General features: G+C 41.5%; 1 protein-coding gene across 3 annotated transcripts in view; it reads left to right on the top strand.

The window, feature by feature from the left end:
• Window positions 1-15,414, top strand: part of LOC143028533 (chondroitin sulfate N-acetylgalactosaminyltransferase 1-like) — a 492,873-nt gene that overhangs the window by 450,154 nt on the left and 27,305 nt on the right. For all 3 annotated transcript variants that reach the window (XM_076190790.1, XM_076190789.1, XM_076190791.1), the window contains one exon: window positions 13,193-13,317. In XM_076190790.1, the coding sequence (XP_076046905.1) occupies window positions 13,215-13,317 (103 nt within the window). In that variant the 5' untranslated portion in view covers window positions 13,193-13,214. The remainder of the gene's footprint in view (window positions 1-13,192; window positions 13,318-15,414) is intronic.

Here is a 15,414-nt window from a genome sequence, read left to right as displayed (position 1 = left end):
GTTTGTAGCTGTTGTTATGTTCACCATTTGTGCTCAGTGAGACTGCTTTTTTTTTTTTTTTTTTTTTGTAAATTGCATATTTAGAGATACAGTAGTCTTCTCATGCTGCCAAAACAAGACAGATTAAAGTATAAACACTCGCAAGAAACATTAAATTTGTTAAGCATCTTATTTATTTGTTTGTTTAACTCGTTTTAAACTCCGGGCAGAACAACTTTTTTTCGTGTTCATATTTCCTTCCGTCGTTCTTTCATTTCGACGATGTCATCGACGAAATCGTTTATATCGATTTTGTCCATTAATTCAGACTCGGCCGCCGACGCCACAAGGCCAAAATGCCAAATCTGTTTTGAGCAGAGAGGTTTTAGTCAGCTTCAGAATGGGGAAACTTCCCTCACAGGCTGCAGTTACAAGTTGCCAGAGTGGTCCAAATTCGGACTTCAATTGCCAGCCTGGAACAGATATCATGGCTGTGTGTGACCAAGTTCTCTCTCTCTTTCTCTCTCTCTCTCTCTCTCTCTCTATCTATCTATCTATCTCTATCTCTCTCTCTCTCTTGGTCTCTCTCTCTCTCTCTCTCTCTCTCTCTTGGTCTCTCTCTCTCTCTCTTGATCTCTCTAGATCTCTCTGGATCTCTCTTTCTAGATCTGTCTCCTCCCATTCTCCCTTCCATCTCCAGAGCTTTTGGCACTTTCTTTGTAATAAAAAAAAAGAGATCCTGAAAGTTATTTGGAGACCTCTTCCATTGGGGAGGAGGGTGGGACAGGGGGGATTATCAACTCCCCCGCTCATCCACCCAGCCCCTTTTTCCTGTGTTATATTGATACACACAACTTGTACATATGCAATTGTTTTCCCCGTGTTACGTGCAAGGTCGATGAAAGAACGGGTAAATTGAGAACGCGCCTCTTCTGCACGCCTATGACCATATATGGACATTGGTCACTGACCTATGACGACACGCTGTGTGTTTGATTTGCGGTCGCTCTTGCGCGACAGTCTGGTGTTCGTGTTGTCTCCTCATTCAGTTCTCATAAACATCAATCTTTTATTTTCTTCACCATCATGCTATCAACCCCTAAGATTACTGTGAATAGTACGGTAAAGAAATGAGGTATGTTTATTTTTATTCATGTATTTATTTTAATTATTTATTTTATTTATTTATTCATTTATTTTGCTATTGTCCCATTTTAGATATGGTTTGATATATTTTGTCAAGGAACTCAAGATCGTCTCTCATTTTTTATTTAAATATGTACAATTTACGCTGTTTGACATTTACTGAACAACAGTTATGGAGTTTTTTTCAATTCTCTACATTTGTAAATTGAAATGCAACCACTTTGTAAAATTTTCTCATTTGCCATCAATTTTGGATGGATGGACGTGGTCTGTTTAGATCTGTGAAAGGCTTTTGACAAGGTGCCACCGAGAAGATCGACATTGAAACTAGAAACTGAAAGGACACAGGGTATCTCACTTAACTCGTTTATTAGGATATTTACTAGTTTTATTCAAAAGACAGAAGGGCACCTGATTGCACGTGGTGGTCCTGCAAGTTGGACTGAGAGCTGCCCATTTTCTAAACCCGTCTTTAACCGTCTTCGTCTCCATCAGGAGGTGCAGCCTTGAGGGGCTGGCACATGGTCTCTAGAGTGGGCTCAAGACCTCTTTCTATCAACTTCATTTTTTTTTTTTTTTTTTCATATTTGGAGAGTTGACAACCGGTGACTGATCTCCTTTCCCCGTCACTTTAGCCAGTGACATAGAAAGTTCCACGCCAATACAACTCGGACAACAATCCAAAGATTCTTAGGTCAGTGTGAGGTTCCGAGGACCGTTGCCAGACACTGCGGGGCTGAGGGTTTCCCACTGAAGCTAGAGGCAACAATTAATTAGATTCTTTTCGTGTGGTGTGGGAGAGCTTCACTGCGCCAAGAGAGCTAATGGCATTTGCGGACGACGTAGAACAACGGAGGAAAATACCGGACGATGACTCGGCTGCCGATGTTGCAGCAGGATCTGGCGAGATTAGATACCCCCTGACAAAAATGGGAGAAGTGGAGGTGGTGAGGGAGGGAGGGAGGGAGTTCGATGCCAGTAAATGGCGCGTGACGAAAACGTGAGAAAAGTCAGCACAGAAGAAAAAAAAGTCAGTTTAGGTGAAGGAACCCTGAGAGAGAGAGAGGGAGAGGGTTAGGGAGAGAGAGAGAGAGAGGGAGAGAGTGAGGTGGGGAAGAGATTCATATACAGACACACCCAACGAGCGGAGGTCATAAAAGACAAAAGAAACTACGCTAAACGAACCAAAGGACGTGTTCTTCACTTCCCCGTATAGGGTAATTGGTTTATGGGTAGACTGTATTCCTAGAGGTTCAGCATAAGTAATTTCAGAATAGATGGATAACATGGACCGTAGTTTACCAGCGTTTCTATCCCATTGGACAGTCTGGCGCCGCAGATGACATGGAGACGCCAAGATGTTCGGAGGAAGGAGTACATGGTACTGTAGGACAGGGGTGGGGAACCCTTGGCACGCGTGCCCAGAGCTCACCTTAAAAAAGAAATAACTAATAGATCTCTAACTTCTTTTGTTTGACTATTGGAGGGGGGGGTCACCATACTCGTAAGTAGGCCTGTCATTTATGTTACTCTGTTGACACACAGGAAGATTTTGTACCAAAGATTTGGATGGTTTTGGCACCCACACTTAAAAAGGTTGCCCACCTTTGAGGTCGGATGAGTGTCTCGTTCTGTATCGTGTAGTTGATTACACGCGCGTTGGAGCACGTGAACTGTGTACGCCCAGCAATCTTAATCGTTTTCTTCTCGCGGCGATGACGTAAACCCACAGGCTCGGAATTGAAGTGTAATGATTGGCGCCTGGTTGGTTGCTTCACCATGCAGCCAATGGAAAGAGGGTCTTAAGAAAAAAGATTTCGAAACAAATCAAGATTGAAACTGAAGCTAGATAAAAAAGAGGTTTTATTTTCGTAGGTGAGCACACACGCACACACACACACACACACACACACACACACACACACACACACACACACACACACACACACACACACACACACACACACAAAGAAATAGAATATACAGCCTCGAATTTGCTAATCCACCTTTACAACAAACACGGACGACTCCACCCTCGTTGCCCATAAAGGCATTAATAACATTCTCGTTGGGTTCCGGGTTCCCTGGCATGATTGCCCCAGGTATGAAGGGTTACAACCCTGTCCTCCATCCCCCCAGTTCTGGGCACTCGTTGCATCACCTGGTTTTGCGTGGTCATACTTCCTAGTTGTTCCTAGATCCAGGGTACTCTTTGCTTCCTAGTTCCTGCCCTGGGCTGTCCTGGGGCCTTCAGTCAGTCATGCTAACCAGAACGCCCCCATCCACCCAGCCTGGTCGAACCAAGGTACACACTTCTCAGAGCGTCGAGACAGAGACTACAACTCATATGTTCATGATTTCAAACCCTTTCGTAACTATTAATGCCTCGTTTTATTCTGGCTAACGTCGAGTGATATTATTCGCTCCCCACCCATGGTGAACCCCCTCCCCTCGTGTGGGGGGGGGGAAGAGGAGTAAGGCTTGTCTGCATGTGATTTTATTCAGACATGTGGTGGTATCACGGTATCGATGTTAACATTGTTACAAGTGACTATATTGCACTTCGCCACTGAGTTATGCCTTGTATTCCACAGTAAAGTCAAAGAAACATTCCTTTTCGTTTTTTCTGTGATTTTGTTTGTTTCTCTCTCCCTTTATTTCATCCCTCGTGCATTTCTCCGTGTCTTTCTTCATTTCTTTATTTCTTTCACCCTTCCTTTTATTTCCGTTTTCTTCAGCGAGTCCTTTGAACATTCCGCGTGCTTGATAAATTCCTCGCAAAAGATGTGTACGTTCCAAGGGCGGACAAATGGGCTGCCGGCTGAGAGCGGTAGTGGCAGTGGTGGTGGGGGTGGGGGTGGGGCTCCATGGGTGGCGAGGGATCTGGCCGCAATACCAATGAGATATACACAAGCCGGAGTGGCCAAGTCACCGTTCTCGGAGAGTTCTCTAAGCAGCAGTGTTTTTTTTTTTCTTTTTTCTTCCTTCTTTGCCTCACCGCCAACTCCCGCACAGATCACCCGTGATACCCTTTCATCCCCGCCTGTAGTCTGGCCTTCCTAATATAAAGGAGAAAAAAGGCGTCCTTGTGCAAGTGCTCGAGGCAGTGTCTAGAGACTTCCCGTTCCATCTATCGCCGTTTGTTGACCTCCACCCCCTTCCCCTACCATACAGCCGCGATTTCAGGAGTTCTCGAAACCAGTTCGTTGGGTGCTCGGCACGACCAGGAAGTTCTTCGGGACCGATCCTGTTGCATCACTCTTCGCTGAAATGGTAAGGGCGCCATCTGGGGTGTGACGTCATTTTCCACATTGTGACCAACCCGCGTTCTCGCGTCTTTGGCACACTGTAGTACCCTATAGTACATGTATAATGTGGTGCAGGTGTTTGTGGTGTTTGTGGTACCAACACCGCGTAGTTCATTGTGCCATGGAGGGAACCTGACATGTGATAAACACCCCTAAAACGAAAGAGGAATCTTACCAGCAGTTAACGATGCAAGCTGGGTCAGCCATAGACATCACGTAGAATTGGTTTCTGTCTACTCCAAAACAAAACCTTGGTTAAAGATGGCAACCACCGACTGTTTTGACAGAGGAAACACCCTTTGAGGACAAAGTCTTTATGAAACGAAGAACGTTTCGCTCGTTGGTGTCTTTTCAGGTACAAAGACTCTGAGGTTGTATTTTTCGTCTCCAATTGAAATTCCTCCACCGAGTGAAACGTACTACAACCGCCCTTCGTCCTCAGGTGGTGTGTTCTCCAACAAAAACTTCCTCAGAAAAAGCTACAGGACTTGAAGTGACGGAATGCCGAACGTTTTTTACTATTCAGACATCTTTAGGATACAAAAATCAACCATATGAATACGGAGACCAGACTCTGGAGGTACGAAGCAAGACGAAGGGGACGCAAGGGACTCTCCTACACCAAAATATCTCAAGTGTCCCGGGAAGAGGACATGGCCAAAGTAACTAATTCGTCGATAGCGGAGACCCACATAAGGGAAAACAGTTTCCACCAGGTCCAACTGAACTGAAATGTTCCTTCTGAGGGCATGACTTCAATGGATGGAAAGATGAACATGTTCTACACCCCTCCTTCAATTTCCCCCCACTCCCCCCACTTCCCCACCCTACCTCCCCCTATTTCGGACTTTATATATTTTGGTCCTGGGTAACGCCAGGGTTATATAAGGGTGCTTGGAAGGGGCTTCGGTTTGAACGTGGGGTCTCGACCGTTTTGGATCCAGTTGAGACTTAGGTCTCCATCTTCACCTCGTTCCGAATGCTATCTTTTGATTGCTCAAAAAATATGCTAGACAAATAGATATATAAATAATTAAACAAATAAATGTATAGATGTATTGATAAATAGATAAGTAAATATACATAGATAAATACTTAAGTAGACTAATAGATAATTAAGTAGATAAGTAGACATAGGTCAATGATGATACAGTTTAACGCCACAACCCCCCCCCCCCATCGAGAGGACTTTGTAGCGTGTAATCAAATGAACCATGACCATAGTTTAACTTCGCCGTTTGTGTCAGGGTTCGAACCACCATCCCCTTGACCTTCGCCGCAAGTAACGGCGGCCTAACCCGTTCCACCAGCGAGCTTCCTTGACGTACGTAAACAGACAATTAAATAATGAATTTTAGAAATGAATATTAATGCAAATACTTATTGTAGCGGTATTGATTTCGTATAGAAAATATTTTTTGATACAAGGAAGCAACCATTTATAGAAATATGTTAAATGTTCAACAGAGATATAACTGCGTAGTTTCTATATAGCATTTATATATATATATATATATATATATATATATATATATATATATATATATATATATATATATATATATATATATATATATATATGTATATCAACCATTGGGGGCATACGCCAGGGGGCACGTTGCTTCATCCACACACCGGTGCCAGTCCCCTTCACGGTCTCTCCGAGCAAGCTCCCATGTAGACACCCTTCCCACTCCAAACAACTCTCGGATGTCTCCGGATAGTAACTCGTCCACTCTTTCCAACGCCCCAGCATAAAATTATCTTTCAATAAAACTCGAACTGTGTACGAAAGAAACATAAAATAATCTTTCGGTAAACTTGAGACTGGTACGAAAACAATGAGACCCAGAATATGGACGAGAATCACCCACGAATAAAAACCTTGCGACATCAGTCCTGGACGATTGTTTTCTTTGACGAAGAAATACACCTGGTTCCTTTGAGGTTACCCTTCCCTCCCACTCCCACTCCCTCCCCCACTCCCACTCCCTCCCCCTCTCCCCGTGGTTAACGCCACCAGCGGAGCCAACGTGCACGCAGAGCCTCGGAGCAACCAGGAAGGAGAGGCCCGCGCAGTGGGTTTGTGCCTCACAGGGATGTGCCGGAAATGGCGCCTGATAGAGTAGGCAGATTGTTACTGATTATTACATCAAGACCCCTTTTTTGCTATCCATTGCCTATATATATATATATATATATATATATATATATATATATATATATATATATATATATACATATGTATGTATGTATGTATATGTCTATATATGTGTGTGTGTACATGTACTTTTCGGTAAATTACGACAAGAGTACCGCCCCCCGCAACTTAGATAATATAATGCCCCACACTTCAGCCGTAATGGCAGGTTATGACAAAGAACCCGTGTTTTTTATTATCATTATCATTATTATTATTATCATTATTATTATTATTATTATTATTATTATTATTCACCATTGTCTTGGATCACGTGTTGGACGCGTGATCGACAGTTATTAACCTCCCGGATGAGAGCTCAGAGCTCGTATGACCATACTATGGGTACTACTGTGACCTCACACCCACACACATACCCAATTCCCCGCCCACGAGAGTTGGAGTAACAGCCCACAGCGCAGCGATACTGAAACTATTTCAGCCCTGGGCGGGATTCGAACCCGGACCTCCGTAGTGGCAGGCGTGAACTCTAACCATTGCGCCACGAGGTGTGTGTGTGTGTGTGTGTGTGTGTGTGTGTGTGTGTGTGTGTGTGTGTGTGTGTGCCCAAGCGCGTGTATAAATTGTAAGATCCTTTAGAAAAACGGGTGGTTGTGTGCATTCAGTGTTATTTATGCACTTGCGTAGTGGCGTGGACATGTGCACAGGATGGACGCCTTTGTCCCCGTAGGCGCTCCACCAAAACTGATTAAAATCGCCCCGTTTTGCCCGGAATAAAGCAACGAGGGCTTCCCCTTCCTGGTGCGGGAGTGAAGCACAACTGAATAAAATCGTCTGGCGCCAGTGCTTCGGTACCTCCTTACTTGTTGCACAGGGTAGGAAAGGTGACATGAACGTACACAGAACCAACAATGAAAAAAAATTGGAAAGACAAAATATCAAATGGTTATGAGGCAGAACTCAGTCCACTAAGAATAACCGTGAGAGTTTAACCCTTTGCCTTGTTAAGGTGATGAGTAACGCAAAAAATAAAAAAAAAAAATATATAAAAAAAAAAAAAAAAAAAAAAATATACCAGAAACATTTGGCAACCGAACGCTCAAGGCTCCTTCCAGATCGAGCGTCGAGTGGCGGCCCAAGCGCGTATTTGGTAGCAGTGCGGGGAGGTCACTGTGTATCACCCAACACGAGCGAGAGAGAGGTCTGTGCTGTAGATAACTCAGGTAAAACAACAGGGGTCTTCTTACAATTTCGACTGTGATTATGTTTCATAGTAGATGGAGCTGTCCCGCGAGGTGGAGGAGGAGGAGGAAGCGCCAGCAGCCACGTGATCAGCTATTGGTCTCCTCCCTGTGGTGAATTCGACCACGTCACGTCTGCTCCTCAGCCTTGGTTTTGTTCGGCCTCCGTGCGACTTGTGGCTATCATGAATGCCGTTGATTGTTATGACGTATCATATATATATAAATATATATATATATATATATATATATATATATATCTCTCATTTGTCTAAAATAATCTTAAATATATATATATATATGCAAAGTAGACCACTTGGAAAAAGAAACTAACGAAGCAGAGCGCTTTCGTATATTACATCTTCAGTGCAACAAGTACTTGTACTTGTACTTGTTGCACTGAAGATGTAATATACGAAAGCGCTCTGCTTCGTTCGTTTCTTTTTCCAAGTGGTCTACTTTGCATAAGTGAACACACGTACCCGTGTTCTTATTAGCATATATATATATATATGTATATATATATATATATATATATATATATATATTCATATGTGAATAGAATCACCAGTGACGGTGATGTCGATCAAATAATTACGACTGTCGTCCCCGGATTCAAACCGGGCTCGTGAAATCACAAAGCTCAGTTGGTAGAAGCTATGGCTTTGTGATTTCACGAGCCCGGTTCAAATCCGGGGACGATAGTCGAAATTATTTGATATGAATATATTTTCAACCGCATTAATTTTCACTTTAATTCCATACCATAACAGTCGAGACTGGCAAGGAGGTCGAAGGAAAGCATATACGGAAACTGATACGAAGCCAAGCTAAGGACTTAAACCGAACGCAGACAAGCTTTAGTAAGGCAGCAAATATTAGGAAGGTAGAAATGGAGAAATCATTAAATGCAGAGACAGAATGGCAAAAAGAGTAGAAATTTGTTATCAAGAGCTTTCCTCTTCAAGGAATGTAGTAGTCAGTAAATTAATCTGTAGACGTTGTTAGAGTACCAGAAGTTACAAATGGAGAAGTAGAGTTTGCTCTGAAGAATATGAAACGAGGAAAAGCACCTGGGAAAGATGGTATATAGATAGATCTTCTGAAAGACGCAGGGGAAAAAGTTCATTGTAAGTCAACTCAGTTGTACATCCACTGCTTACTTCAAGGAAGGGTTCCTGAATCATGATGTAATGCTATAGTGGTTTTGCTTCATAAAAAAAGGAGACCAGAAATACTTTAGTGACTACCGACCGATTAGTTTGCCATCAAATGTATATAAAATATTCTCAAAAATCCTTACAAACAGACTAAGTCAAGTTTTAGATAGAAATCAACAAAGAGAACAGGCAGGCTTTAAAAGCGGATATTCGACTCTAGGCGATGTATCAAGTAATCGAGAAAACGACAGAATACAATATACTTCTTTGTTTAGCTTTTGTAGATTACAAGAAGGCCTTTGGCTTGGTAGGATAAATAATATTAAACTTGCTACGCAAGCAGGGTGCAAACGAACAGATCATAAGGGTTCTAGAAAAAATATCCGAAAAATACGGTTGTAATTCAACTACATAAAGATCGAGAAAGGAGTACGCCAAGGCGATGCAATTTCACTCAAATTATTCACAGCTTCCTTGGAAGAGATTTTCAAAAGGTTGAGCTGGGAAGAGAAAGGTTTGAAGAACAATGGTGAATATTTTAACCACCTAAGATTTGCGGATGACATTGTTCTTATTTCAGAAAGAGGTTGAATGGTAGTGGAATATGTGGGTATGGAATGGATGGGAGTGGGTTTTATGCCTTTGTTTTTCGGCTATCTTCCTTTTAAGGGGAAAAAAGCCTTTGGTATATGTATGTACAGAAAGAGCAGTGGACTTGCATGATATGCTGAGTGATATGAACAAGGAAAGTCTCAAAGTAGGTTTAAAAATGAATAAGAGTAAAGCCAAAGTAAATTTGAACACGAAAGCTCAAAGTAAAGAGTCTATAATTGGTGGTGAGAGTCTTGAAGAAGTTAAAGAGTATGATTATTTAGGTCAGATGGTGAGAGTGACTAAACATCATGATAATGAAATAAAAAGGCTAGTACAATTGGAAAATGTTTGGTAAGTATAATAAGATCAAGAAAGGCTGTCTACCTTTGTTTGAAACGCATAGTTTACAATCAGTGCATTCTGCCAGCGGGTTTGAGACATGGAAACTGACGAACGCGACAAAGACAAAGCTAAGGAGTGCACATAGAAGAATGGAGAGATCAGTGGTGGAAATAATGCTGAGAGACCGAAAAAGAGCAAGTTAGGCGAGAGGGCAGGCTGGAGTAAAAGATAAGGCGATAAAAGAGAGGAAATGGAATTGGGTAGGTAAGTTAGCGTGAACAAATGATGAGCGAAGGAGCAAGTGTGTTACTGAATGGATGCCGCGAGATGGGAAGCGTGCAAGAGGGAGACTAGACAGAAGGTGGAGATACGAGATAGAGAAGTTTGTAGGAGTAGGAGTAACGTGGCAGAGGTTGGCGCAATCGTGTGAGTCATGGAATGTTTTGAAAGACGCCTTTCTTCAGCACTGGAATCAGGATGGCTGATTTTATATATATATATATATATATATATATATATATATATATATATATATATATATATATGTATATATATATATATATATATATATATATATATATATACATATATATATATATATATATATATATATATATATATATATATATATATATATATATATATGATGTAAGCGGAATAGGAAACACAGGAGTCTTGTACATCAACCTGTCAGAATGTATCAACATATATATATATATATATATATATATATATATATATATATATATATATATATATATATATATATATATATATATATATGTGGTCCTCCTTCTTCACTTATATATGAAGAGGTTTGCCAGAGGGTGCACTAGATACCTCACTTTTGCGACTTCATTGGCTATCATCCTGCCCCATAACCCGTAGGACAGGTTAACTTCCTGAGCTCTGAAGCATCAGTGAGCTTTGCTCGCAAGCTTCGCCACAGTTTCATAGGGGAAGAAATTCCATTTACTCTTTTTCCTTTTTTTTCATCTTTTTCGCTTCCATGTCCTTTTTAATGTTAATTTTGTTATCCCTTATTGGTTTCGCCAAGCTTGTTAACGTACTTTTTCTTTAGGCTCCACACCACTGCTTCATATTTCAGGCCATGTCTTATGTTCTTTGTCTTCGCCATGTTTGCGCCGTCGTACATGTGGGTTCTAGATTAACTATGTGATAGATATTAGTGGGGTTTGTTATAGTTCTGTCTCCAAATTTGTGACACTGTGATTCTTTAGTATTTTTTCCTCGTAACAACATGACATCACATTTGCTGGAATGAGATTACATTTGCCATTTTTTACTCTAACTTCTCACAGTCAAGATCTGTTTGCAGATTTACTGTTAATGCTTCACCTAGTATTCTCATTTGTAGTTCATGAGTATCTACATAAACATTCACGTAGCTGGGTACCGTATCTGCCGGGTCATTACCCATGCAGTAAACATAACTGGCTCCAACTCTGATTCCTGTGGGACTCCACTAGTCACTTCTCTCCACTTTGATTGTTATTCCCATTTTCTCCCCTCCCAAGAAATACCCCCATCCACTACGGTGGTTTGCCTCATATTCTACTCAAATTCCTCTAATTTTAATTCACTTTAGTATTTTATGAGGCACCTTCAGAGGCTCTCTTAAGAACCAGGAATACTCGTTCCACCTATCTATCTTTCCATTGAAAAGTTCTGGTAACTTTGTCATAGTAATAATGAAGATTTTCCACATTATTAATATTATTATTTGACTGATGTTTATAGATACTATGTCTTCTCTCCTTTCAGTAATATTTCCAGATTTTCACTGGTTATAGACACTGGCATGAAGTCAACTGACCGGAAATATATCTGATATTTTTTTCCTTGGCTTTGATGGATTTTCCTCGTGACTTAGACAATTTTCCTGTCCCTTGTGTGCGTGATTCACCTCGGCTTTGAATTATGTGTTGGACTCGTGATCGACAGCTGTTACCCTCCCAGATGAGAGCCTATAACTCATATATGGCCCGATCTATTGATAATACTGTGACCTTACACTTATACCCAGTTCATTACCCACCATAGTTGAAGTGCCGGCTCGTAGTGTAACAATGCCGGGACTCGAACTCGGATCACTGATTTAGCGCTCGAGAGCGGTACTACTGTAGCTTCGAGCCGAGGTGTGTGTGTGTGTGTGTGTGTGTGTGTGTGTGTGTGTGTGTGCGCGCGTGTTTATGCATTTATACGTGTTTGCGTATTTGATAAACATCTTGAAGGACTGTGCTAAACCCTTGAAACCCTATTTGCCTTTCAGCGCTAGTTGAAGTGACAGCTTACTTTTAAGGTATCTTACGTACATCACCTTTCCAGCGAAGATAGGGTGACCCGACCTAGCGTGACCTGGAAACTAAACCGAAAGAGGGCATTTGATTTACCCGTAGTCTTATTCCAGTTCTGAGTTGTTGAATTTGTACTCAATCCAGTAACAGGAACAGATGTTGGGCTTCGTAGCTCTGCTGTGTCTGTGTTTGTGTACGCACGCATACTCATGCTGAGAATACAAATACTTGGTGATGATCTGGTGTAATGTCGCGAAACTCTCCCTATCAAGAGGCTAGAACGGTGCCCCTTACAGAGGACTTTGTACCATAGTATTTCATGAACCATACCCTTGGTCCAACTCACTAGCGGCAGGGATCGAATTGCCGTCACCTCGACCTCCGCCGCAAGTAGCGACGCTCTAACCCGTTCTGTCAGCGAGAATCCAAATACTTGGTACAAACGTGAATATATTATTATTTTTCCCGCCAAATTTCCAACACGTGGTGCTGGAAAAAATGCGGCTTGAGCAGCTGGAAGCAAGATAGAGGGGTGGTAGGGAAGGGAGGAGTATGCCTGCAGCGTTCTCACGTTCCGAGTCGGATGTGTACATCAACCTGCTCGAAGCTAATTATCTTCTTCCCCTTGAGGGACCCCAGGTGTGATACAGCCGACCTGAAAAGTTAATGTATCATTTGACCCTTTGCATGTGTATGTATATTCTGCACGTGTGTTGCACGGCGAGATCTAATGACGTGTTCCTCTTTGCTTACAGTAAATATAACTGGTGCCAAGCCTGACTCCAGAGGGACTCCACTAGTCACTTCTCTCCTCTTTAATGTTCCCATTCTCCTTCCTTCCAAGAAATATCCTGTGTTCTCTCTGTTCACTTTGTTCTGTTTGTTCATTTTGCATGTGTGTGTGTCACAGCTGTACCTGATGACGTGTTCTTCTTCTTTGCAGACGGCGTGATGCGTGACGTGATATGCGGGTGCGTCCTGGAGGTCGGCTGGCCTTGGCGTTGGTGACGGCGACGTCCCTCACGCTTCTGCTCGTCCAGCATTGCCGACTCTCCCAACACCTGCAAGGTGAGTGACTCACACGATGACGTCACGGTGACGTCATAGGGCTTGTTTGCGTCATCATCCGATATAAAATAAAACCAAATTAAATATAATTAAATTTGAATAAATTATACATGTATATCATATGGTATATTCTTCTTAAAGATGCAGCCTGACGAGGCACTTAACTGTGTGTGTGTGTGTGTGTGTGTGTGTGTGTGTGTGTGTGTGTGTGTGTGTGTTGAAAACCACCGGGGAAAAGATAGCCATAGTCCAAACGTTTTCGTCTGTTAAGACATTTTCAGGGAATACGATGTTTTAAGATGTATTAATAGACGAAAACTTTTAGACTACGTCTTTCATACCCCCCAGCGATTTTCAGTGTATTTGATTTTCGCGTGTTGTGTTACGTAAGGTAATAGATATAATAATAAACGGTTTATTAAGTTAGCTGTGATACAGAGGTACGCTGGCAATATACATTTTTTTTTTTAGAACTCGTCTGATATAGGTACATAATGTGCAGGGGGCGTTGTTGTTGGTGGCAATCTTTCCCTTGTGATAACCACTCGCAGTGTCAGTGACCGGGTGTGCTGAACCTTATCAGTGACGATAAGGTCGGAGGTCCTCCATTGGTGCGCATTCGATGACAGATGTGCGGTGTATGTGAGTGTGTGATTCACCATTGCCTTGGATCACGTGTTGGACTCGTGATTGACAGTTATTAACCTCTCGGATGACAGCTCAGAGCTCGTATGACCGATCTATAGGTTAATGTGACCTTACACGCACACACCCGACTCCCCGCCCACGAGAGTTGGAGTAACAACCCGCAGCGCAGCGATAATGAAATTATTTCACCCCCTGGGCGGGATTCGAACCCGGACCACTGTAGTGGCAGGCGAAAACTCTAACCAATGTGCCACGAGGCTGTGTGAGTGTGCGTATACACACACACCTGGTCACAAAAATAGATGGTAACCTTATGCAGACAGATGTTTTCTGCAATTAGAAATGAAATTAATACAAACACCTATTATCTAAATTAAAAGTGGGGGGACCCCATGCAACCAGGCAAAGTAATTACCCACCTTTATTGTGTTTCAAATTGGAGAAAGCAATATATCTATTCTAGTGTACAAGAATTTCCTCTGTCCCCTTGTACCACATTTACTTGACACTGCATGCGAGAGAAAATGTGCATGTAATTGATATGATAACGTTTTAACATTAAACTGTGTTGCTGTTCTTGTTATGGGTTGTAGTTTACCAGCGCTTCTATTCTTGTAGGCCAGCGGTTCTTATCCTTTTTTGGCTGCAACCCAAAATCCTGTCCAGATCGACCATGGTTACCCTTAACTTCGTAAACACTTTTATTTAGATTATGAAATACTTGTGTCTGTAAAAACATGTAAGAGAAACAGTTTCACTTGCCCATAGATAATAATGACTTATGAATTCTACAATCAAAATTTAATGCTTTGATAATGTTTTAAATAGGAATATTGAGAAAATAATAAGTCCACAAATCCTTGGTGACCCGTTCAAATGGATTGGCGACACAACTTTGGGTCGTGACCCAACTTGGGTCGCGACCCAAGGTTCAAGAACCACTGTTGTTGACAATCTCGAGCCACTGCCGGGTGTTTGTACTATATATAAAGCGTGTGCTGCTTATTACACTTATGATATAGTGTAGGCACGCTCGTAGTCATTCGTTACAGGTCCAGGTCGTTACGTATCACGCACGAAAACCGTACGCCACGTGTACACGTGATATGTGCTCTGGCGGACATTGAAATCTGACCCAAAACATGCCAGAAGTGTGGATATGTACATTTTTGTATTGAGCACATAATATCTTTCTGTCTGCAGTAGTTCTCATATGAATGTTGTTGCTGTTATTATTATCATTTTTATTATCATTATCATTATTATTATTATTATTATTATTATTATTAATAATAATAATAACAATAATAATTATAATAATAACAATAATAATAATAATAACAATAATAATGATAATAATATAATAATAATAATAATGATAATAATAATAATAATTTAATAATAATAATAATAATAATAATAATTTAGTAATAATAATAATAACAATAA

Source organism: Oratosquilla oratoria, chromosome 9 (assembly GCF_046742065.1).
Source record: "Oratosquilla oratoria isolate Oo_2021 chromosome 9, ASM4674206v1, whole genome shotgun sequence".
In the NCBI taxonomy this organism is placed as follows: domain Eukaryota; kingdom Metazoa; phylum Arthropoda; class Malacostraca; order Stomatopoda; family Squillidae; genus Oratosquilla; species Oratosquilla oratoria.
This window is presented reverse-complemented; position numbering and strand designations above follow the sequence as displayed.